The sequence below is a fragment of the Cornus florida genome, unplaced genomic scaffold (assembly GCF_030987335.1).
Source record: "Cornus florida cultivar Cherokee Brave unplaced genomic scaffold, ASM3098733v1 CherokeeBrave_3.0.0_Hap2_Chr06, whole genome shotgun sequence".
NCBI classification, from domain to species: Eukaryota; Viridiplantae; Streptophyta; class Magnoliopsida; order Cornales; family Cornaceae; genus Cornus; species Cornus florida.
Window position 1 is genome coordinate 92,021,833 of NW_026775576.1, and position 23,292 is coordinate 92,045,124.

The window sequence follows — 23,292 nt, forward strand, 5'->3', positions numbered from 1 at the left end:
CAATGAGAATGCGACACTTGTCACACTTTTTCGGTAATTACAAAAAGGTCATTTTTGAAAATATCTACCAAAATAAATTGCAAAAAGGTCCATAAGAAATAAAATAATTACTTTATATAATTACGAAAAAATCTCAAAAACAAATAATATTTCTGAAGAAACTATGCATCCATGCTCGTTTACGTAAAAGTAAACAACTAGCATACTTTTATAGAAAAAATAAAAATACACAAAGCGTGTAATTTAAATATCATGGATGCATGCAAAATCATAATCAATTATGAGCAAAAAAAGTGAGGTTACGTGAATAAAATCAATCCCGGGAAAAAGACGAAAAGTGAATAGTATCAAAAAAAAAAAAAAAAATGGAAATGACTCGATCCTTAAAGGAAGTTGTCAATCCAGTTTCGGAAACTATTTCCGAGCACTCTAGACGACACTAAGTGATGAGTAATCGAACTCAGAAAAGAAAATTTAACAAAAAAAATTTATTCGTAAAATTTCAGAAAAAAAAAAAATAAAGGAAAAATACGGGTTGTTACAAAACCTCAGGGTTTTAGTGTACTTTACCCAAAATAAAAATAAAAAAATATAAAACCAAGTATTTTTGACCAATTATTTAAGTTTGGTAACTATTTATGTTTTTGAGTTTAAGGTCTTGTAAAGTAATTTTTTTAATTTTGATCACCAAAATTTAATTTTTTATTTTTCAAAACAAATTTGCAAAATATTAGTAAATGATGGATTTATTGGTCACGAGCGCAGTTAAAGGTTATGCATGATGCGCCACAACTAGTGCACTAAGGCTTAAGCGTTTAATTAAGGGCCGGCAATTTAAGCCCAAATCTATCAAACCGTCCAAACTCATTCATTAAAATTAAATTATTTAGATACTCAAATTAAAGTGAGTGAATCACTAATGAGTAAAAAATAAGTACTAATTCAGTTCAAGAGTTACGGTGCCTTAAGAGTGAATGGGCACTCCAACCCACCCTTTCCAAAATCAAATTAGTCTCCTCCATTTTTTTCCTCTCTTATCTCGTCTATCCTTCCTCTCCCTCTCTCTACCGTTTTATTTATTTATTTATGACCCACTATTGACGGATTATGTATCGACTCATTCTTCACCCAAAACCCGTCCAAACCCACCCATTTGCCCCTATACCCTACCTCGAGTTGTTTCCCGCCAAAAGAAGAGGGAGAAGAATAAAAGGAATCGTGGTCCTAGTGGAGCCGAGTAAGAAGCCCTAATCTCAATGGCGAACTCCGCAGTCGCTGAAGCGCCAACGACTGAAAATGCAGACAACAATCTCCTTCAGGTTCTTCCTAAGAGCTATTCCATTTTGCTGCTTTTGCAACACACATATATACGCACACCCTGATTGAAATCATACAGGATAACAACATTAACAAATAAACGTCGAATTGAAATATGCTAAATCCTCATTTCTACGACTTGGATAGTTCTTGTATTTTCTGTTGACTTTTTCTCGGCAACCAAACAGACAACTAATAGAATCAGTGCTAATTGTTTTGCAGCCCTTCTTCGTTCTTCACAAAGCGTCATCAAAAAAATCAACTGGAAAAACCAGAAGAAGGATAGACTTATCTCGATGTTCGTCTAAAATTTCCCACAAATTGGAGGCGGAGACGGCAGAAGAAGAATATGATGATAGTCGCCGTGAGCAATTGCGAACCGAAACTTTCAATTATGTGTGGTCCAAAATCGAGTCAACAATCAAGGTTCAACTCTCTTATATTGTTAATTAATTTATTGTCTTTGCTCCGTTCATTTGGTACATAAGACGAAATATATATATATGTGTGTGTGTGTGTGTGTGTTTTGGGACTCTACTTGGAACTGAGGAAGCCAAGAAATCACTCAGTGTGCCATATATGACGATATTTGGCCTAACTAAGCAGAGTTGCCCTAATTTGATCACAAGAACTACAGAGTATCAATGTAAACAAATGAACTTTGTCTCTTCCTAATTGCAGGATGTTTTAAGGAATATCAATGTTGATGTATTCAATGATATACATCAATGGGTTGACGAGTCATTCACTGCAATTCGTTCACGTGGAATGTCCCATCACAGCAAGGCCACTCCATCGTATCCCATTGTAACTGATGCTACATGTAGGCAAATTGCAACTGGGTTGGTCTTCACCAGTAAGTTGTTGCTGTTGGATATATATTTTTTTTTTTTGTAATTTAATTTAAGTTTTTTCAATTACGATTCAGAATTTCATAGAGTAAATTCCAGAGCTTTTCAAATGGAGAGAGAAATTCAGTCCCTTCAGGGTTCTTCAGTTTCTCTCTCTCTCTCTCTCTCTATATATATATATAACATGGTTGCATATATTCACAAAGGAATGCTGAACATATTGTTTTGGGTTTTTAGTCCACCAGTTTACTTCTACCTTTCTTTTTTTGTTGTTTAGTTTTGACATTGGAATTCTTATTTGATCAATGATTTGCAGAGACTATGGAATTTGTGGATGATCTGTTGACATTTGAGGACCTTGGTCTGCATCTGAAGTCTCATGGATGCCATGTGGCTAACCTTTCCTCATTGGACTTCTCTGCCAAGAATGGGATTGGTGGATGTCTCAGAGGTTTACTGAGACAGTTTCTAATGGTTAACTTGGATGTAAGTAATGCCAACGGTTCTTTATATAAATTAAACTTGCTTCTTTAGGTGAAGTGCATTCGCGAAATCATACTTGTTCTCAATGCTGTTTTCTTGCAGGCAGCCGATATATCTGTCTTAGCATCATGGTACAGTGAACAGGGAAACTACGAGAATCCAATAGTCGTGATTATTGATGATATGGAAAGGTGCTGCGGGTCTGTCTTGTCTGACTTCATCCTTACGTTGAGGTATTGTGGTTCCTTAACATTGCTGGTTGCTATTATTTTTCCCATTAGCTATCCCCCAACATTTGAATGTGTGGCACTAGTCAATTCTTGTTAAATGCGTCAACTATCTAAGTAGACTGTGTTGCCGCCAAATTTAAATTCTGCTAAGTGTTTTTTTAGAATGAGTCTGAAGTTTTCAATTATATGATGTTTCTTAAGGCCAACAAATTAAATCTTTCATCTGACCTCAGTAAAGATTTGCTATTACATGTACAACTCAATTCATAGGATCCAATAATGTCCTGTCTAAAGATTTTTGAAGTTCCTACTTGGTATAACACAGCTACAATATCCTCATCAGATATTATCTAAATCGTTTTGAAACTCATTAATAGAGCTACATGACATCCATCCATTTGATAGTTGGAGTTTAATTGTCCTTGATCAATCGTGCATTGTTGTGAGATCCGTTGGCAGTTTGTACACACATCTCTATGTTACAATTGTGTATTATGTTTAAAGTGAATCTACGACCCATAGACATGATCAAGGTTTAGATGAATGCATCCCATATGTACAAAAGCTCTTCCGAATTTTGAATTGGACCATCTTTACCTCATAATTAAAATTTTTAGTTATCTATTTGATCCCCATTGTCTATGACAACGCCTCCTTTCATTTTTTTATTTTTTTTTCTCCCCAAATTAATCTTGAGAGTCCTGCACGTTTTTCATACGTAGAGGTGCAAAAGCTACCTCAACTCGTGTCGGAACTTCCTTCACTTTCAATGGTTAGGATTGAGGGCTGGCTCAAGCTAGGTCTCCCTTGATAAAAAGTAAAACACAAGTTTTTGATAACAGTAGCCTAGGTTGATTAACTTGCTAGAAAGGATCATTCAACCAATATAATGGACCATAATATCGAAACATTACAACTCAACTCTAACCAAATCAGCTAAATTTAACAATTCTTTTATTTTATATAAAAGGAGGTTGCTACTCATATTGTTCTTTGCCATTTAGTCTTATAAATGGCCATATTCTTTGATAAACAATTGTGGATCAGGTCTGTTCTCTACAATAATTATTTGATAGGTGACCCTAATCTCTCTCTCTCTCTATATATATACACACACACACATATATATATATATATTTATATTGCTCTCTATACAAGGATTTTACAAATAGTTGATTTATGTTATATTTAGTTTTTATATATTTCATGCCACTTTGGCCTATTAGTGCTCACAGCTTTGATGTTAACAGTGAATGGGTAGTTAAGATTCCAATGATCTTGATACTGGGAGTTGCAACCACTTTTGATGCCTCAACAAGCATACTTCCTTCTAATGCACTACAGTACTTGTCCTCTCGTAAGTTCATTTTGGGATCCCCGGCTGAGAGAATGGATGCAATCATTGAGGCTGTTCTTGTGAAACAATGTTCTGGGTTCAGTTTAGGCCACAAGGTGGCAGTTTTTCTGAGAAACTACTTCTTAAGACATGATGGAACATTGACCTCATTTATAAAAGCTTTAAAGGTTGGTATTCCACTCTGAGTGTTTTATGACTATTGTTGTCAGTTATCTGTACTTGTTAAATCAGCTTGATTTGTTAATTGCTAAATTTGTTGGAATAACAAATGTTTTCCAGATAGCAGTTGCCCAACATATTTGTTCAGAACCTCTAAGTTCCGTACTCAGTGGGTCACTTAGTGAAGAAGACAGCCAGGTTAAATTTCCCTCCTCTGTATGATCTTTTAGTAATTCTCTTTTTTGGTTGTGCTGTTTAGATGTTTTGTATACTAGTTCAAATCGGTCTTTGTTTCTATAATGTTACGTCATAAATCAAATTGTCAAGCATTTTTACTCTGGTTCATCATTCAGGCATTGAGAAATCATCTAATTCTGATGGCATGAAAATAATAATTTTTTATTTATTTTTGGTTACATTATAAAAGAATACTGCATTTTCCACATATTTTCTTTTTATTGACTGCCTGAAGAAAGCAGCGTTGCTCATCAGGGAACTCACCTCTTTGCTTATGGTGTTGAGGATTAGGCTTTAACCGCACATAAATTGAGGTGCATAATAAGGAGCTAATTAGGTTATAGTAATTTCCTTCAATTTTTTCAATGTACATGACTAAACCAATTTCATATCTAAATCTATATCTATATATACACAAATACATGTAAATGTGCTTCTGCTTTGATAATTGTACAATTCTTTTACTACTTTAAATGGCACGGCGGCTTGCAGGCCGTTGGGAGCAATTTTCTTTTTAAAATGTTACATATACTCAAGGAGATTATAACTTGACTTTCTTTCCTCATGGTTTCCTTGCCCGGTTGATTTTTAATGATTACAGGGTTTTTGGAGCAAAAAACATGTAATGTTGCCAGAAATAATGCTCAAGCAGGCATTTGATCTTCCATCTTGCAGGAGGTACATAAAATATCGATCAATGTTGCAATTGTTATATTTCTCCAAATGACCAATACATGCTGCTCTTATGAGGATGATTTTCTGATTTAGAATGCAAAATCTGTCATAAGGAATAAACTGGATGAACCAAATGCTGAAATTTGGGCTCATGGTTTGTCAGAATTGAAGAGATTGCAGAGATTATGGAGCTCTTTGGTTTTGGTGAGGCCTTAAAATCTTTAGTTTTCATTGTTTGTCAACATAGGTTACAACATGTGGCCCAAAATAAACAAAACATGTTTCTCCTTATTCCTTAACTACCTTGTGTCTTTCATTGTAAAAGTAATTAGAGCTCTTATGTTAACTAAAGCTCTTATTATAAAAGCTTTAATATAAAAGAACATAAAAACTTGTTTAGTAGCTCTACTGAATAATAATGTTAAGATTGGTCTGGTGGCCGCTGCATCAATATTATTTTATGAAAAAAAAAAAAAAATTGAGTGGAGGAAACTAGCCCCATAATTTCTTTCTTCCATTGTTTTCCATCCCATGCCATGTCTCCTTATTTGTCTATTTCATTAATGTATTATCTTACTCTTCATCCCAATTTAGTTTAGTTTGCCTCTTTTGTCTCTTACCTTCTATTTCAACTAGTCTTTTTATTTTTTATTTTTATGCATCTATTTCTCTACATTGTATATATCCATACCACGATTACCACCTAGACCTACTTTTTCTTATTTATTACTAATAATGCCTAATATTTTGCTCTGCATTAGATAACTAGCCTGACGAAAATCCTGTAGAAAATTTCTTTTTAACCTCCTAGTCCTAGATATTCTCTTATTAGATAGGATATCACTATCTTGTCTCCATTTTGCCAAACCAATTCCAATCCTACTTATTACATCGTCATCGATCTCACCTATATGATATTACATAGAATTCCGCAGTTCTAAAGCTGATAGGCCAAACTTGTTGAAGCAATACTGGTAAATTTTTGGCATGTCATAAAAAAATGGGGGTGCTGAAGGGGTTCAAATCTTATTGTTTGGCTTAGAAAGCTAATGATGCCTAATCCAATTGTTGGTTTTAAAAGTATCAAAACTTTTTGTTCAATTGAAGATGATAGTTTGATACAATAAGACCTGTATTACTTACACCTATAAAATAAAGTGGATCATCTTGCTATGCACATTTTCTTTCTTTTCTTATGCCACATCTGTTTAGGATTCTTTTTGTGCGCGCGCGTGAGTGATGTACATTTACTGCTTCCCTGTATAATTGTTAACTGTTCATATTTTTCTGCTCAACATTTTTTCTTCTTGAAAAAAAATGAAGTATAGGTCAAACAATGTTTACCAAGCTCTAAATGTCAGACAACCACTTGCCCTAAATGTTTAAATTGTTAGAGAATATGTCAAACAATGTTTACCAAGCTCTCACCTGTAAAGAGACTCCACTAGACAATAAAGCAGTTGAAGATCCGTAGAAAGACTCCACTGAGATAGACAAATGCACAGCCGTCCATTAAAATACAAAACTCAGAAATTCATACTTTGATATGACATAAAAGTTTCTCATCCTTAGAAGTCCCTTTTTCTTTTTCCAGACACCCACTCACCCTAGACCATTCGAACATTAGAGAAACTCCAAAATCAAACAAACACGACCTTCACCACCCCAAAAAAGAGAAGGAAAGGTCCGTATTTCTCTTGCAATTAAACAATGAAGTGATGTATGATCAACTCAAAATTATTAGAAAGAGCTTCTGGAGGTTTAAATTATGTGTTACTTCTCTTAATTCTCATATATTTTCATTATCAGTTTTATACCTTTTTCTTGTGCGTTTTTAAAGAATTATTTAGTGCACAAATATTATTAGGTCTTATCCTTTTCATTTTGTAGAATCTTATGATTCTTGATCTGATCCTACGGTCCGACCTATCTTGAGGCCCCAAATTGATCCTATGTAGAATCCCATTTTGTTAACCTTGGTAGGCAGTATAAAACTATTATACTTTTTACACAGTAGTCAGTGGTGAAGCAAGCTTATGGATAAATGCGAAGAGCTTTTGGTTGCATATGGTAATCAGACAATCAAATTTTCATTAACACAGGTGTTAAAAACAATTAATTGCGTGACAGGTTTAAAAATGGGATACTAGTTTTTTTTATTTGCTGATGTGAGGAAGATAAAACTTTATAAATAGTTTTTAAGCAGTGATTCCCTTTGGTCATCTTAAAAGAAGAGACTGTTTTGAGCTTTATTTGCCTGTTGATATGACAATCTGTGTTGTCATCTGTCAACACAGAAGAAAAGGTTGGATATGCCATGTCTTTTGAGTATGTTATTCCCAATTTCTTACCAATTGCAGTTGCTGGACCTTGTATTATTAATTTTGTTTTCAATCAAAACTTTGAAAACAATGAACATGTTACATATAAAAAGGCACTGTGTAATGGATTTTTAGATATTTAATGTGTTATATTATTGTCATGGTTATGGTTGAAGCTGGAAATGTTGCTGTATCCTTATTTACTTGGTTTTAATAAATAGGCAATTAGAATTTTATTCCATGCCTTCTGCCAATAAGACTTTTTTAGACTTCAATTCAAGCCTTACTATTTTTGGTTATTATGTAACCTCTGGGTTGCAACTTATTGCTTCCACCAACCTCTTCCCGTGGAGTTGATTATTGTTGTTGTCATGTTTATATACTGATCAAGCAATTTTTTTAAAAAAAATTCACGGAAAAGTATTTATTTTTGTTGACTGCTTTTTTTGGTTGCAGTGCCTATACGAAGCTGGAAAGTATCATAAAGTTAACTTGTTAGATTTATATTGTGAGGTCCTTGATCCACAGCTATATGATTCAAGTGCTTCTGATAATCACTTGGGATTAGGAAAAATATTTAGAATGTCTTCAAGTGGTCGCTGTGTGCATGGACAGTATCCTCCTAGCTTGGAGAAAGGTGGTTTAATCTGTCAGGCGATACGCAAGGTAAGGTAGGTAAATCGATATTTATTTGAGTTACAAATTAAATCTCCTTTGATCCAAGCAACAAAGATCTCTGGGACTGTATCATATAGTATATTGACCTTGGTCCTTTTTGTTGGGTAATGTATGCACATCTTTTTGCAAGTTGCTAAGCCTTGCAACTAGCCATTTTAAACTGCAGTGTCACAGAAAAGAGGTACCTTCACTAGTCTTAGAGGGATAGTATTTTGTACATCTTCTCTGAGGTGTTTATTAATTGCAATTGGTTACTGAGCTTCTCCCACTCTACTGTTTTATAAGTTTTAAGCCTCTCTTCTCCCTATCATCTAGTCTTGGGGAAAGGGCTGAGGATGACCTCACTTATTTCTCAGCCCTTGGATATCTTATCCTAGGTTGACACATGGCCTGTATCGAGGCTAGTGAACCCTTGTGCACCTTCTAGACATTACACACTCACTTTTTGCAGGCTCTATATGGTCTTATACTAGGATGGTAGCACCTAGAGGCCTAGAGGGAGAGAGCAAGAGTGGCTGTTTCGTAAAAAGAGGCTTATAAGCATATTGAGATCGTTGATTCACTTACGCATGCATTTTCATGTAAATAAAATTTAGGACCCTTAAAAATAATATATGATGGACAATTTTAAGCAACCCAGTCTTTGGTTGAACTGTATGGGCCTTTACAGTGATTCAGCTATATGGTCCCACAATTGATTTTTGACGCCAGCAAAAATTAAATTTTGAATTATCTGCCCTACTAAGAATGGATCAAGTGTTCCCATTCATGGTCAAATGGTCAAAACTGTGGATTGAAGGAAAAGATTTTAAAATGCAGATTAAGAGGAAATTTGCTAAACCACATATTGGTTTAGCTATCTGCATTCCTGAAGTCTGGATTTGGTATCCTAGGCCTTGTATGGATTTTTGTATAATTGCAATTTTTTCTGGAGTTCTGGCTCATCAGTTTGTCAATTGCCATTATCATTAGTCATGTGGCCTGATAATATGATTTACCATTTTTCTCTTCATTTTTTGTTTTGTTTGTTTGCTTGTTTTTCTTTTCTTTTCTTCTTCTTCTTCTTCAAAAAAAAATAAAAAAATAAAAAAAAAAAATTGAATACTTCTTGTATAACAGTATTGTAAAATTTAATTTAACTTGGTCCAATCATTAAAGTAGATTGTAAATCTTGAGTATGCTCAACTGCCACTATGTATACGTGTTAGTTATCTGAACAAGTCATAGATAGGGTGGACGATGATCTACAATATGTTATTACAACAATGATGTATTGAGATTATTTAATACTTTGCGGAGCCATTTGTTTGTTCAATTATTTCATTGATGCTTGAAGTAAAGTTGATGAAATATTGTCATCTTAAACTATAAGGGAACATTTTATATATTAGTAAGTTCAGTTTCTTTTGTATGCATTCACTAGAATACTAAATTGTAGTTTAATCAGGGATTTACCAGCAGCACGATTATGCCAGTTGCTCAAGAGTTGGGAAAATCATACAGAGGGAATAAATGAGGTATCAGTTCTGTTTGTGAAAGGTTATTTGAAGCTTTTTATTTTTATTTTCTAAGTAATTAATTTATTACTTTTATTTTTTTGTGATTTGTTTAGGGTTTCTTTACTTTTGTCATTTCCTTGTCTTAAAGTTGGAAATCAGAGTCTTTTGGAGAGCATGGATATCATTAAGGCCAAAACTGTTAGTTTATGCATACGCATTGAGGTCTAATATCTTCGATTTCAATGATCTGTAGAAACGGTAATAGCTTATTCTCTTGCCTCTCCTATGAGTTCGTGTTCTACAAACCAGTAGCTTAGGATACCAGGCTATTATTATCGTGAATGGGATACCTGGTTGTCATGGAGCCAATTTAGCGTTTCAGCCATGAAATTTTTATGGTTATGACTTGACAAGGTATGTAATTGTCATAAATTGAAGTGTCGTTTCTAAACTTCCAATCTGGTATAGTTTGGCTGCCAAAGGACTTGGTATCAGTGATACAACTTGATCTTGATTGATATGCTACCGATACTCAAAAATAACAAATAAACAAGTTGACTATTTTTTTTGAAAAATAAACAATTGTTTGAAATCCATATTATAGCTTCAATATTGTCTATCTAAATATGTTATTTCTGTGTCCTCATTCTGCTTGCCAATTATAGCTTCAATATTGTCTATCATTACTGAAGGCAAAATAAGAGAAGATAATTTGGAGGATAACCAAATGTACAGAGAAGACTTCAAAGAAGACTTTGTTAAAGCTATTGACCAAAGTAGTTGGAATAAATCCATAGGATTGATGGATCCTCTCATTTTAGGGACCAACATAATGGAAGAAGAAAGTAGCAACTTCCAAATTCTTAAGATTCCATTCTCATAACATGTGAGCATGGGCTCCGCAAAAATGGTCAAAGCACCATTATCAATGTTGTGTTCAATGGAAATTCCTTATAAATTCTTTTCTTAGGGTCCTAAATCAAGATCTTTCCACAGGGGTATTATAGGGTCAAAAACCAGGGTTTTGGACAGGGGTGCAGGTATTGTATTTCTACGAGAAATCCCCTATGTAAGTTCTCAATGGAACAACTCATGGGAAGGTTTGAAAATTAACTGCAAGTTCGAGATAAGTTTCCTAATTCAAAACTTTTTTTGCACAAGATATTTCTTTCATAACTCTACTTTTACCAGCTTGGCTATACTTCATTTGCATGCTGTACTGAAAATTTATGGCTTAACTACTCAATGCCTGTATAAATTGTGCCTAGAAGTGATCTTTTGTGTGTTTTTGTTTATAATTTTGCTTCCATGTGAACTCTTTATTAGCAGTGCTTGGGTCTATTGCTGGTTTTGCCTTTTAATTAATTAGTTGATGTCTAGTAAAAAATAATGATTTTGAATCACATGTCTGTCTTAGATCCACGAGAAAGTGAGGGAGCTGCAATCTTTGTTGAAATTTGAGGACGGCAAGAGTTTGCAACGAGATTTGAGGGACTTATCCAAGTACTTCTCTATGTTAACTTCGTGTTGCAGTTTTATTGGGTTTCTTGTGCCACACAATATATCGTAAAACCATTTGCTGCATCGATATATAAATTATTGTACTGAATCCTAAAAGTTGAATCAAAAGCTTTTGTTGTTAGAGAGGTGTAACATACCCTCTCACGAGTGGCCAAATTTTGGTTCAACACGGGCGACAGTGAGGTTTGGATTCCAGATCTTGCTTGTTTTGATACCATGTTAACCAATGTCTACTGTAGAAAGGGCTAAGCCAGCACATGAAGCTCCCAGCATTACATGGTCAGATGTATGCAGTCTTACCTCCACATGTAAAGAGGTTGTTTCCTATTTCCAATGGAGCAACCTTACTGTTGCACCAAGGCCCATTCTCTATCATAACAAGTGTAACTAGGCCTAATTTTTAAAATATTATTTACTCATTACTTTCATTAAACTACCTCATGTCTATTGAAATAATAATTCAGAAATTATTTTCCTTGTTAATATCTTTATTTGAAGAAATAGGTGGCTGCGTTTAAGTACAGATGAGATATGATCATGTTTATTGGAGTGTCCTCTTTTACATATTAGATGTGGTGGGTATAATGGAGTGTGAAGGGAGTTGGTTTTGGTTACCAGTTCTTTAATATTGTCCTTTGACTTGGTGGGTGAATGTACTCTCAGTTGGTATAGATCGTTAAGGCAAAATTGTCTCCATCTCCTTTTATTTTGATTTTTCCATTTCTGCTGTGTCTCACTTTTTACTCACTATGTCAATTAAAGTGTTTAAACTTTAAAGTAAAACCAAGTAAGAAAGTACGGTTAGTGCGAAGTGGACCTGTACCTAAATTAGTTAGGATCTTCTAGATTAATATGAAGTTGCTATCTAACATTGAGTTTTAGTATCACAACTCACAAGTCACCTAAACCAAGTGGGACTAAAATGTCATGGATATTACTTGGATTTATAAACACACGCTCTTCCATCACTTATCTATTTTTTTTCTTTTTTTTGAGCATCCTTTATTCTTTTTAATGGAACGTTTTTTTTTGCCTTACCTTTTATGATACCATTACAATAACATTCACAAATTTTGCTAATAAAATTATAGAAGTTTGTGACCTAGACAGCTCTGACCTGGTTGTACCTTCCTTTCTCCATTTTAAATTTGTTCATGTGACAGGAAACATACTACTCGAAACAATTTAAATATCGAAAAGGAAGCAAAAGCACTAAACGAGAAAGCTGCTGCATTGATGGAATGTCTGGTTAGGTAGGGTTGGCATTCTCCTATACCTTATTCTCTGCTCATTTTTGTTGAGATGTTCAACCTTATAAAAGTCCTAGGATGCTACTTCTTCTGAGTTAAAAAATATTGTGCCTCCTACTTTTGGAAATTCGTATTTGATCACTTATTCCACTACTTGCCTTGCTACAACTTTATAATTACTATGCTTTGATGATATATTTGGTACACTTTTCCTCACTTAAAAGTGCTCTAAATTTATGGATATTCTTAGGAAGTATCGACACTTACTGTAAGTATCTGAATGAGTGTCGGTATCCGACATATGGGTACGTCCCCCTTATAGAAGTATGTGCTTTGTAGTATTTCAAACTTAAGCCACCACCTTGAAACAAAAGATTTCGTTTTCATTAGTGCTTATTGTTTATGTTTGTGGGGGTAAAGTCTGTAATAATAAATGTTTCTTCTGAAGTTTTATTAAAGCGAAAACTAAATGTCCCCTTGATTGGCATTTACTAATTTTATTTTTCCCTGTTATTGAATGCTTTCAACTTGTGATTCTTTGATTTTGAAACAGGGACAATCTGCAGCCTATTGAGTGCATACCTTTCCACGAAGTTGTCTGTTTTAAGAACGTAGACAAACTTCAGTCGGTAAGTATTCTGAGAATTATTTTGACTAACATACTTGCATGAGCTTTTGTAGTTACAAAAAAAATAGAAATCAGATGGCAGTCCATTGTATGACAACTTATTATTGTTGAGACAGTGCAGACACTTTTCTCCAAAAAAACTTAATAATCATATTATCACATTCTTTTTTGTAGTTTTATGCATCTATCATTCACATATTAATGTTCCTGAAATACCTTTGTTCTTTGGTTGCAACAATCAAGTTTATACGAACATTATCATGCGTAGCAGTTCTGAAGTTCTTGAAGATATAGTTTGTGTGCTTAAAATTTGGTTTCATTATGTTAGGCTTTGATAGGAGATCCAAGAAGAACAATCCAAGCCGATCTACTGGAGTTTCACAAGTTCCTCAAGTGTAGTTGCTGCAACAAAAGTGGCAACCTTATGTTGCCATCCATGCATGACACCTCAATTATGTAAGTGTTTTCACACTTCTTTTTTCTGATAAATGATGGATATGAACTATAGCATCTGGTTGGCAATGGCCCCAACCCACCACTACGCTATGAATGCAATCCATTTTTCTTTTTCTTTTAAAATTTACATCAAATTTAGTATTGACTTGTTAATGGTGGTAGCTATCATAGGGTAATAATATCTATTGTTTGTACTTTCACTATCACTTAAAAAAAAAACCTTGTTTTACCCTGGTAGGTTTTTGCTGAAAACATAAAATACAGAATGTGGGGAAATTTTTTAATGCAATGCACATCAAATTAAAAGATAAACTACTAGATGATCGAATGATTGAATTGATCCTTCATCAGTACACTCTCGGTAGTGCAATTAATTGTTGTCAGTTGATGATAGTTCGAGTTTCTAGTTTTTCATTTTCACAATATAATGACATAATTATATATGTTTTGTTCTATCTCAATGTCTTGGACTTGTCACTAGCTTAAACTCCCTCCTTCGTTTAGAAAACAATTCCAAATGTGAATCCGTCTAGGTTCTTTTTGGAGGCCACTGCCTAATTCAGTGGTAAAACTTGGACTGTCATGTGCGAGAACACAAGTTTGAGTTTGTATCAAGTTTGTCCTTTAAGCACTCTTGATATGTGGGATCGTATTGGGTTACGTTTTTGAGATGCAATTCAATTGATCTAATATTCAACCCTGATGAATTTGATGAATTGAACATGATAAAGTTTGTGAACTTTCTTTCATGGAGAGTTGTTTATCACTACGGATCCCTAGAGGCCTAGGTCACACAGAATCCTTATTAAAAGCACTGTTAAGTGCTATATTACATAGACTTGGGTATGCATGTTGGGTGCGGTTGTCTGTCTGGAATTCTTTGAAACCTAAATATTAGGGTACGGGGATTAGGCTTGAAATGTGTTCAAAGCTTGGGTATGGGTGCGTGGACACATTTAAACATGTAATATGCTATATATTAGGGTAATATGTGATGTTATTCTTTAAGGATATACTCGATTATAATTTTATTTTTAAATGGATTTTGGTGGAAAAAGGGGATTTCATCTAATCTCAGAAGTATGCGACCATTCTTTGGTAGCAAATTTAAGTTTTTATTATTTATTTATTTATTATTATTATTATTCCTCTTCTTCCATCATCACATATAAGGAATCCGAGTCTAATATGGATTCCTTATATTTAGCATGGATTCTTTGGTAGCAAATTTAAGTTTTTATTATTTATTTATTTATTAAGATTTGTCCAATTAGGATAAGTGTTGGACACATCTCATATCCATGCCCATGTAATGTCGTGTCAATAGGTACCTGAGAGGAATGGGAGAGTTCATGTGACACAGGTTGAGCTTGTTCAAGTGTTATAAATGCAAAAATATTAATCAAATTTTCTTTTTTTCTTTTTTTATTTAAGGCCTCTCTCTGTTTATCTCTATTTTTTAAAAATCTTTCTTCTATTTTGATGATAATGACATTATCAGGCCTTTCACCTGGCCCCATTCCTTTTAGTTTGGTAGAGGATGTAGTGTTATCTTTTTGTCTTGGTATATTTTAGTAGAAATTATAGTTACTGACTGACAGTATTTGTCTAGAATCCTACATTGAAAATGTTCCAACCATATATATCTGCCAAATTCATGTTCTTTTTTCACAAGAAATTTCCAAATATGTTTTTTTTTAATTTATTTATTTATTTATTTTTATCTTTTTATATGCTTCTCTACTGTATGAGTTCTTCAAAAAAACAAAACTTCCAAGTAGGAAATGTCATCCTACCCAAATCTTAGATCCATGGTAGGTGTGGTATATAAGAGAAATTGTGGAATTTACCTCTTGTTTATTTATCTTAAGTTTATTATCTTGATGCACAGGTGGCAGGATTTCTTGCCTCATCTTGTAGACCATCTGGCCTGCATGAATCTTTTTTTTTTGAACAAGAATTAGGTTTTAAAATTATTGCTTGAGCTTTTGGATGTCTGAATTTATAAAATTGGTTTTGGCTGAAAATTATGCACTTACTATATGGTAAATACATGATTTTAATTATGACAATTTAATTTGATGATTATCACATGTATTATCAAGAACTATAATTTTGTATGATCCAGACAAAAAGGTAATTTTATATTCACCAAACTTCAATCAACTTCATTCTAGGTAGATACTTACTATACTAGGCTGTTCTCCAACCTGTAACTGACCCTGCCCTTGTCATTTGTTGCACATATCGTGAAATTTGTTAAATTAGATGCCTCAACCAGTACAAGCAACCAACAAATTTTCAAAAGACACTGTAGCATAGCGGCAAGTGTTTGCATATAGCTGAAACAAGGGGGTTTGGGGATGTATTTTTTTTTTTTTTGAAAGGTATTGGGGGTGTATTCTTACTATCATGAAAAGTGGGGGAAAAAAAAAGAAAAGGAAACAAGATGAGTTCTCAAATCCATGCTAAATATTCTTGTCCGAATCTAATATGGATTCCTCCAGATTATTAGTTGTCAGTTTCGCTAGAGTTGTGTTGGCCTAGACTCCTAGTCTCTCACCCAGCCTTCCCATCTTCGTTCCAATGAGGTTGTGTCGTGCCCTGTAGATGAGTAATGGGAAGCTCGCCATAAGAACAAGGAAGCAATGGTAACAAAGGACATCGAGAGCGCTATTCTTATTTATTATTAGTGGCCTTGCTTTTGGTTTGCTTGAGTAAGAGATAGATATGCAAGTCCATGTTTGAGGAAGCAGGATCCCCTCTTCTTTTTCTGTAAAGGGGTCCCTTCTTTTTTAAGTGAAGGGGTTTGCAGCATGGAACTTCTAGGTGAAAGCTTCCTTGCATATATACATTGTGCCATCGTGAGATTATTGTCTGTGACATCTGATTTTCAATTTAGAAAAACCTAAGATAACAAATGCCACTGGTCATGAACACAATTTTTGAGGGTTACTCTAAATTTTTATTTGTCAACTTTCTAATGAAGTTACTTACAAGAAAAGGGGAAAAAAATTCCTTTCTAGTGAAGTTTGAAGGGTTACTTAAAAGCTGTACATGTTCATTTGTTATAGGTATATGTTGGCTCAAGAGCATGGTGACCTTATTAATCTCCATGACTGGTATCAATCTTTTAAAGCAACTGTCCTTCCCCCAACAATCAAAGCGAAACAAAGGTTGAAGCACTCACCATCACCGAAGAAAAGAAAAGTCACAAATGAATCTCACAACAAGAGTGAAGCATCAGTTCAGTATCCTCTTGATTTTCTTTTCCAAATACAACTTTCTAACTTCCCACCATTTGATGCAGTCTATTTGGACATATTGCATTTGCACTTTAGTTGGCCAGTAGCAATTAGGGCATTGCAGTGTTTGCGCACAAGTACTTATTTCCTCTTTGCTGTAAACTTAATTGAACCTCGTTTCTGCTATTAAGCTTAATTATGCCTATTAGTTTGCTCCAGCCAATTTAAAATTAGGTTTGGTCTCTTCACCCCATTCTATTCTTCCTATAGATCTTGTAGAGCTCGAAGATACTGTGGTATTCTTCTTCATCGTTGGATTGTTTTCTTGTTTGCCTCGTCATAGGCAAACGCCTCAGTCCAGTTTATCATTTCTTCGTGTATTGGCTATACCTAAATTCTCACAAGTGCTTTTATCAATTTTATCTGTTAAATTTTCACTTGTTAGTTCAACATCCTCATCTCAGCCATGCTTGCTTTTGTGTATATACTTTTCACTTGACTTTTCAACATTTTTACAACAAAGCATGATGATCTTAAAGCTGTCTCATATTCTGTATACTGAGAATGCATTAGTAACCACTATTGATGCACCTTTTGTTTTCATCCATCTCACTCTTATTCTGTGGTAGCATCCTTGTCTCTCACTTCAAATCACAATCTTAATATTAATCTTGGTTTGGCAAAGATTTTCCTCCATCTATTTATTTATTTATTTTTTTTGTTTTTCGTTTTCCCTGGGTCAGTAGTCCCTTCTTTAGCTTAACCAATAAAATTGGTCATTAGCATGCAGCATATTTTAGGAAACTCCTGTACATGCCTAGCCAACTCATTGAATTCATTCCCTGTTTTACTGACACGTCTTTTACTTCTTCTTTTTTTCTTACTTGGTGGTACTCGCACACACATGCCTCCATTGAGGCTTGAACCCCTGACCTTCCTTCGGGAACTAAGAGGCTGACACGTATTTTACTTTTTAAGTAATATCTATTGGAGACTTCATTTTCTCCGAAGTAAAGATAATTTTGATCCTATATTTTTTCTCATGCATAAAGTGAATAAAACCTTGAAAGGTTACTTTCTGTTTCCTTTTCTTTAAGTCCATGTCAAATATTTTCCTAATGTGGTCTTTCCGTCGTGAAGCTAAATTGATTTTAAAATATATGTTTCAATATCTTTTATAATGGTGCAACCATATAAAAAATGCTTCAAGGGCAATAGTAATGTCTTTTTTTTTGAAACAATTTCAACTTGAGTCTTGAGCTGGGAAATGCTAATTTATTTAATCTTTGATTGTATTTGCTGTGGAGCAGTATTATCATTTGCGGACTTGTGGGCTTTGAATATTCTGTTGATTTACCATAATGTGTAGTGTTTTTCCAAATTTAAACCTATGCACTGCAAAAACCCTCTTTCCCAACCGTTGCACCCTAAAATAACTTCATTAGTGAGCCCATTGAGTCAGCTATCGTTCGGAATTCCTTTGCACGGTATTCACCGTGTTACAGACCTGTGTGCATGCTTTTTGATGGATTCATGAAAATCCTTGACCTCATTTTCACAGAGCACAGTTCTGCAGAGCAATTACAGAGCTTCAGATTACAGGGCTGCTTCGGATGCCTAGCAAAAGACGCCCTGACTACGTGCAGAGAGTGGCTTTTGGTTTGTAACATGTTCAGGTGTTGAAGAGGTTTGATCCAATTCGTTTCATTATTCTTTTAACCCTCTTTGTAAATGCAATTGCATGCCTATTGAGTGAAGTATTGAAGAACCATTCATTTATCTACTAAGATTCGATGTGTTCAAAAGGCATCATGAACATAAATGGATCATACGATATGTTCCTTGCTACCATTGAATGGTCATTGAAAGGCATCTTTATTGTGTGTTCACTTTAAATGGTAACTGTAGCGTCATTGTTAGAATAAATGGACCGAATGTCTGTTGCTTAGTCATCCCAAATGAAAAATTGAGGGTTGAAGTTCCTATTTTTTTAAATGCTTATTGTGCTTGCTTTTTTTTTTTTTCTTCAAAAATTTCATTTTTTTTTTACACTTACTTTCTTGTAATTAAATATTTGGGGCTTGAATACTTAACATTTTAAGATGAGAATTAACACACGGCTCCACCTGTTCAAACCTAGCTATTCCATTTGTGCCAGGTGTATTGGAGAAATTTTTATATGGTTTATGTGATGTGATTGGTTGGAATTATGTCACTATTGAATTGTTTAGAACTCTTAACAGGTAACCCATACATGGATAAGAGCTGGGTGTGATTGCTAGATCAAAGAATATATCTTAAAATGGATACAAACAATCTCATGAAATGGATATGCACCTTTTTCTTTTTTCAGTTCAGGTACGGTGAAGTTTATTACATCAACAAGGTTGAGAATTGAGATCAATACACATAGGGTGGGGTTTACAACATCACCAGTTGATCTCCAAATCCAAGTTCTTTGTTATCCATCGTTAAATTAAGATTAAAAAGTCTATCCTATGATCTAGATAAGTTAGTCAACTACTTGATATGAATCGTATACATATATTTATGCAAAATTATACGGAAAAAACGAGATTGAAAGACAAATTTCAATTAAAGTAGGGGGTCGTATACATGCTTGCATTGACTTACAAATTTCCATTTTTTGTTTTTTTTTGTTGGGTAAACCATAGTTTTTCCCTGACACATGATTTGTATATATGGCATACTAATAAGCAACGTTGGTAGACTTCCCTTATGCATAGAAGTACACCAGAAGAAGAAAGAAGACAAAGTTGGATACGAAATATCACAAAAAATTAAATTAAAATAGACCTTTACCATACTTTTAATTTATAATAATAACTAACCACTATTAATGTTGTTTCGTCCTTGGAGAGAGATGGACCCTTAACGGATTCTTCATCACAACAGTAAACTCTTGCTTCTCTGATAGATCAACATCCCCATCATCACCAGCAGTCCATTTGAAATACCAAATCAAATTAGCAACAAAATACTCCAAATGAAGCAAAGCCAAACCGACGCGGGCAAATCCTCCTTCCAGCTCAAATCCTCCTTCCAGCTCCAAATGGCATCATCTTGATTTCTCTGCTCCCAGTTATGTCAAAACAACCAGCTTCTTCTCCTCTGACCACCGCCTCTTTTTCAGCACCACCGCCATTTCCATTAACAGTAGTAGAAGTCAAGAATCTCTCTGGTTTGAACTCCATGGGGTCATCCCATACTTTAGAGTCCCACCCCATCTCGGCCACCATGAAATTGATGGTGGCATTCTTCGGCACCACGAATCCTTCTAACTCAGTCTCCTCCGTCACCGAGTGAGGCAATACGAAGTGCCCCGGCGGGTGACGCCTCAGTCCTTCCTACACCACCGCTTTCAAGTATGGCATCTTCTGCAAATCCTCCTCATTTATCACTGTCAACCCCACCTCCTCATCCGATAGTGGTGGCGGTGGCGGTGGTCCCACGACTCCGGTGACCTCTTCATAAAGCTTGGCCTGAACATCCGGGTACTTCACCAAGCTAGCCATGATCCACTGCAACGCCGTCGACGTCGTGTCAGTGCCCGCGTTGAGAAATTCCCCGTACAGACTCACCACCTCGTCGTCGTTAAGCTTCCTCTTCTCCTCCGGCACTCCAGATCCATCAAAGTGTCGACGTAAGCCACCACACCACCACCGTACTCTTCTTTCCGTTGTTGTTTCTTGAGAGCAACTTCTACTGACCGGGCTCTGATCAGAGGGATCAATACAGCATCCTGATTCTGTCGCAGCCGTATCAGTTCTTTCCACCGATTCCGGAACAAAATTTTTCCGATGGTCGGCCAGAAATTGAGTATGTTAAATCGGCCAAAACTCAGTAAGAGCTCTCGCTGAACTCTTTCAACTTCTTTGATTTGCTTTTCCTCAAGCTTGTCGCCGAAGCACATCAAGACCAGAAGACAGAACATGGCGTACTGAAAATGATCCACCACTATCACGGATTTCGATTCCGATTGCGTTTTGTTGAGGTGGTTAATAAGTATGGCGAGAACCCAGTTTCGCGCCGCCGAGTAATTCTTGACGCGGGAAGGGTGGAGTATCTCGGAAGTGAGGTTACGGCGGAGGGTGCGCCAAGTGGGGCCGTAGGCGGCGGAGCTGACGTTGTGTTGGTTGCTGTTGATGAGCTTGCTGGTGGCCAGCGCCTTGGGGCGGTCGGAGAAGACGGCGCCGTTCTGGACGAGGACTTTGTGGGCGAGCGAGTGGTTGCCGACGAAGATGGCCGGCCGAAACCCTATATGCAGAGTCATGATGGGACCGTACTTTTGACGGAGATCTTTGAGGACGTGTTCGATCTCTGAAAACGACATCCGCAGCCATAGAAAGTTTCCGATGATCGGAAAAGTAAAGGGTCCCGGCGGAAGCTTTTTTTTGTTGTTGGAAGAAGAAGAAGCGAAGAGGAGGTTGAAGAAAGATTTGATCAGTGCTGAGATGCATAGCGAGACGAGGATGATGAACCAGGTCTCCATGATTATTATCTTCAAACGTGTGTGTGTGTGTGTGGTGTTTAATGATTCTGTGTGTATAAATAGAGGAGATCTGACATTCTCTTCGAAATCCAAAATCCAAAAAAAAGAAAAGGGCCGTGAGGCCCACACTGTTGCACAACTAATGGATCCCACAAGCGGGTGAATATAATATAGGGTAAAGTGCACTGTGACCCTATTGCAAGAAACCCTCAAGAAGTAAGCAAAAACTTCCTGGACTATAAATTTGTTGCACTCAGTGACCAATCGTGAAGCCGCTGTTAACGGAAAAATGAAGTTACCTTTTAACCCTTAATTGAACGACATCGTCTTAGTCTTTTTTTTGTTGATCAGATGGGCGCTAAATGTATCCTGTCGCGCCAAAAAGTCTAAAACAAGTGCTTAACAATATGCCAAACAAGTAGAGCAGTCTTGAGTTGACCCCAGTCACCTCTCCTTTCTGTGTAGAGGTTCTCGACCTGTTCGAGTGACTTATTGGGAGCTTGTCTCTCATTCCGTTTCTCTTCTCTTTTTTATTCCTTCCTTCTTTTTGTCTTCTGGTGTGGTGTGGCTTAGTGAGGAGGCCAATTTGGTTGTTCTTTGGTGGTGTTATGATCTTTTGGGGATTTGAGAGTCTTGGTGTCGGTGGTGTACTCCGAACTGCATGTTCCTCCTCATCTGTCGTGACCCGGATTTTTATTCAACCCGGTGGATCAGTTATGAACAGAGGAATGACCAGTGTACGGATCCAGATGCGGAAGCAAATGATAAACCAAGACCTCTAGGGGTATTACATGTCTATAATACACCAATGTGACCCTCAATGAAGTCACATAGCCCTAAGAGAACAAATGCGAAAACCATGTTTCAAGAAGGGGCAAGAATGAGCCTAGGGGCAAAACGGTCTTTTCCAAAATGGAAGTGGGTACTACCAAGCACACCATTGGAAAGACAATGAAAAATTAATGAAAATAGACTCAAGAATCACTTGATTCGGAGTCCGGACGGAAAAGATATGAATTTAGTAAGAAGTGGCATCCTCCGTTTAAGAGTTTCCAAGACCCTATCTAACTAAAACTACAATAACTCTCACTATAGTTAGAGTTTTGATGCACGGTTGGTTCAATTGGAAATCTAACTTCAAGCTCATGAATTTAGGCTCAAGAATCACCCTATTTGGGTTAGAAATGAAGAAGTTATGGCCCTTTGAAGTTGGAAGAGCAGTGCTGAAACTGAACTGAAGCTACTCCTGGGATCTACCTATTTCGGTCGACCGAAATGAATATGCTGAGAGCTAAAATCGTGAAGAAGAGTGCTTGTTGCTTCGGTAGATTGAAGTGATGCATCGGTCGACCGAAATAGGCCATCGGTCGACCGAAATGGCCTTGAACAGTGTAAAAGGCTATTGGAAATGGTGTTTTACTGTGCAAAGAGGTTCCCAACAATCATTGGTCGACCGAAATGATGTTTCGGTCGACCGAAACACCTTGAAAAGCTACTATATTGCTAGGAAAATGATCCTTAGTCCAATTCTAAGGTTGTGCATGCATCCCATACAATCCAAACATACTCAGAAACATTCTCTAGCTTGTAAAGAGCATTTTTAACATGCTAAAACAAAGGGGAACTTAGAACATGAACTAATGCATGAATTTTTGTATAAAACTTTATAATCCATCCATAATTAGTTCAAAAGCCAAAACTTATGAGTTTTGTGAGATGTGAGCATGCACGCAAACGTAAAAAAATGATATGGATGTGCTACAATGGTCTACAGCCTTAATGGCCATCATATGCAAAATTTGACCCTTCAATGGATGAATTTTCATATGATTCATAAACAAACTATAAAAGTGAAGTAGCATACATAGCTTA

General features: G+C 35.8%; 1 protein-coding gene and 1 pseudogene across 1 annotated transcript; one reads left to right on the plus strand and one right to left on the minus strand.

Annotated features, from left to right (window-relative positions):
• The first annotated feature begins 1,113 nt into the window (after positions 1–1,113).
• Positions 1,114–19,047, plus strand: LOC132312895 (origin of replication complex subunit 3). Its single transcript, XM_059811461.1, has 17 exons — positions 1,114–1,319; positions 1,540–1,743; positions 1,999–2,173; positions 2,485–2,654; positions 2,754–2,884; positions 4,132–4,405; positions 4,518–4,595; positions 5,236–5,312; positions 5,423–5,513; positions 8,087–8,301; positions 9,756–9,825; positions 11,225–11,310; positions 12,492–12,581; positions 13,132–13,207; positions 13,535–13,662; positions 16,737–16,913; positions 18,469–19,047. Exons 1-17 carry the CDS (start codon positions 1,257–1,259, stop codon positions 18,572–18,574), a joined length of 2,211 nt encoding a protein of 736 aa, XP_059667444.1. The 5' UTR covers positions 1,114–1,256; the 3' UTR covers positions 18,575–19,047.
• A 610-nt stretch (positions 19,048–19,657) lies between these two features.
• LOC132312896 (cytochrome P450 89A2-like) lies at positions 19,658–21,487 on the minus strand (annotated as a pseudogene).
• Positions 21,488–23,292: the final 1,805 nt, after the last annotated feature.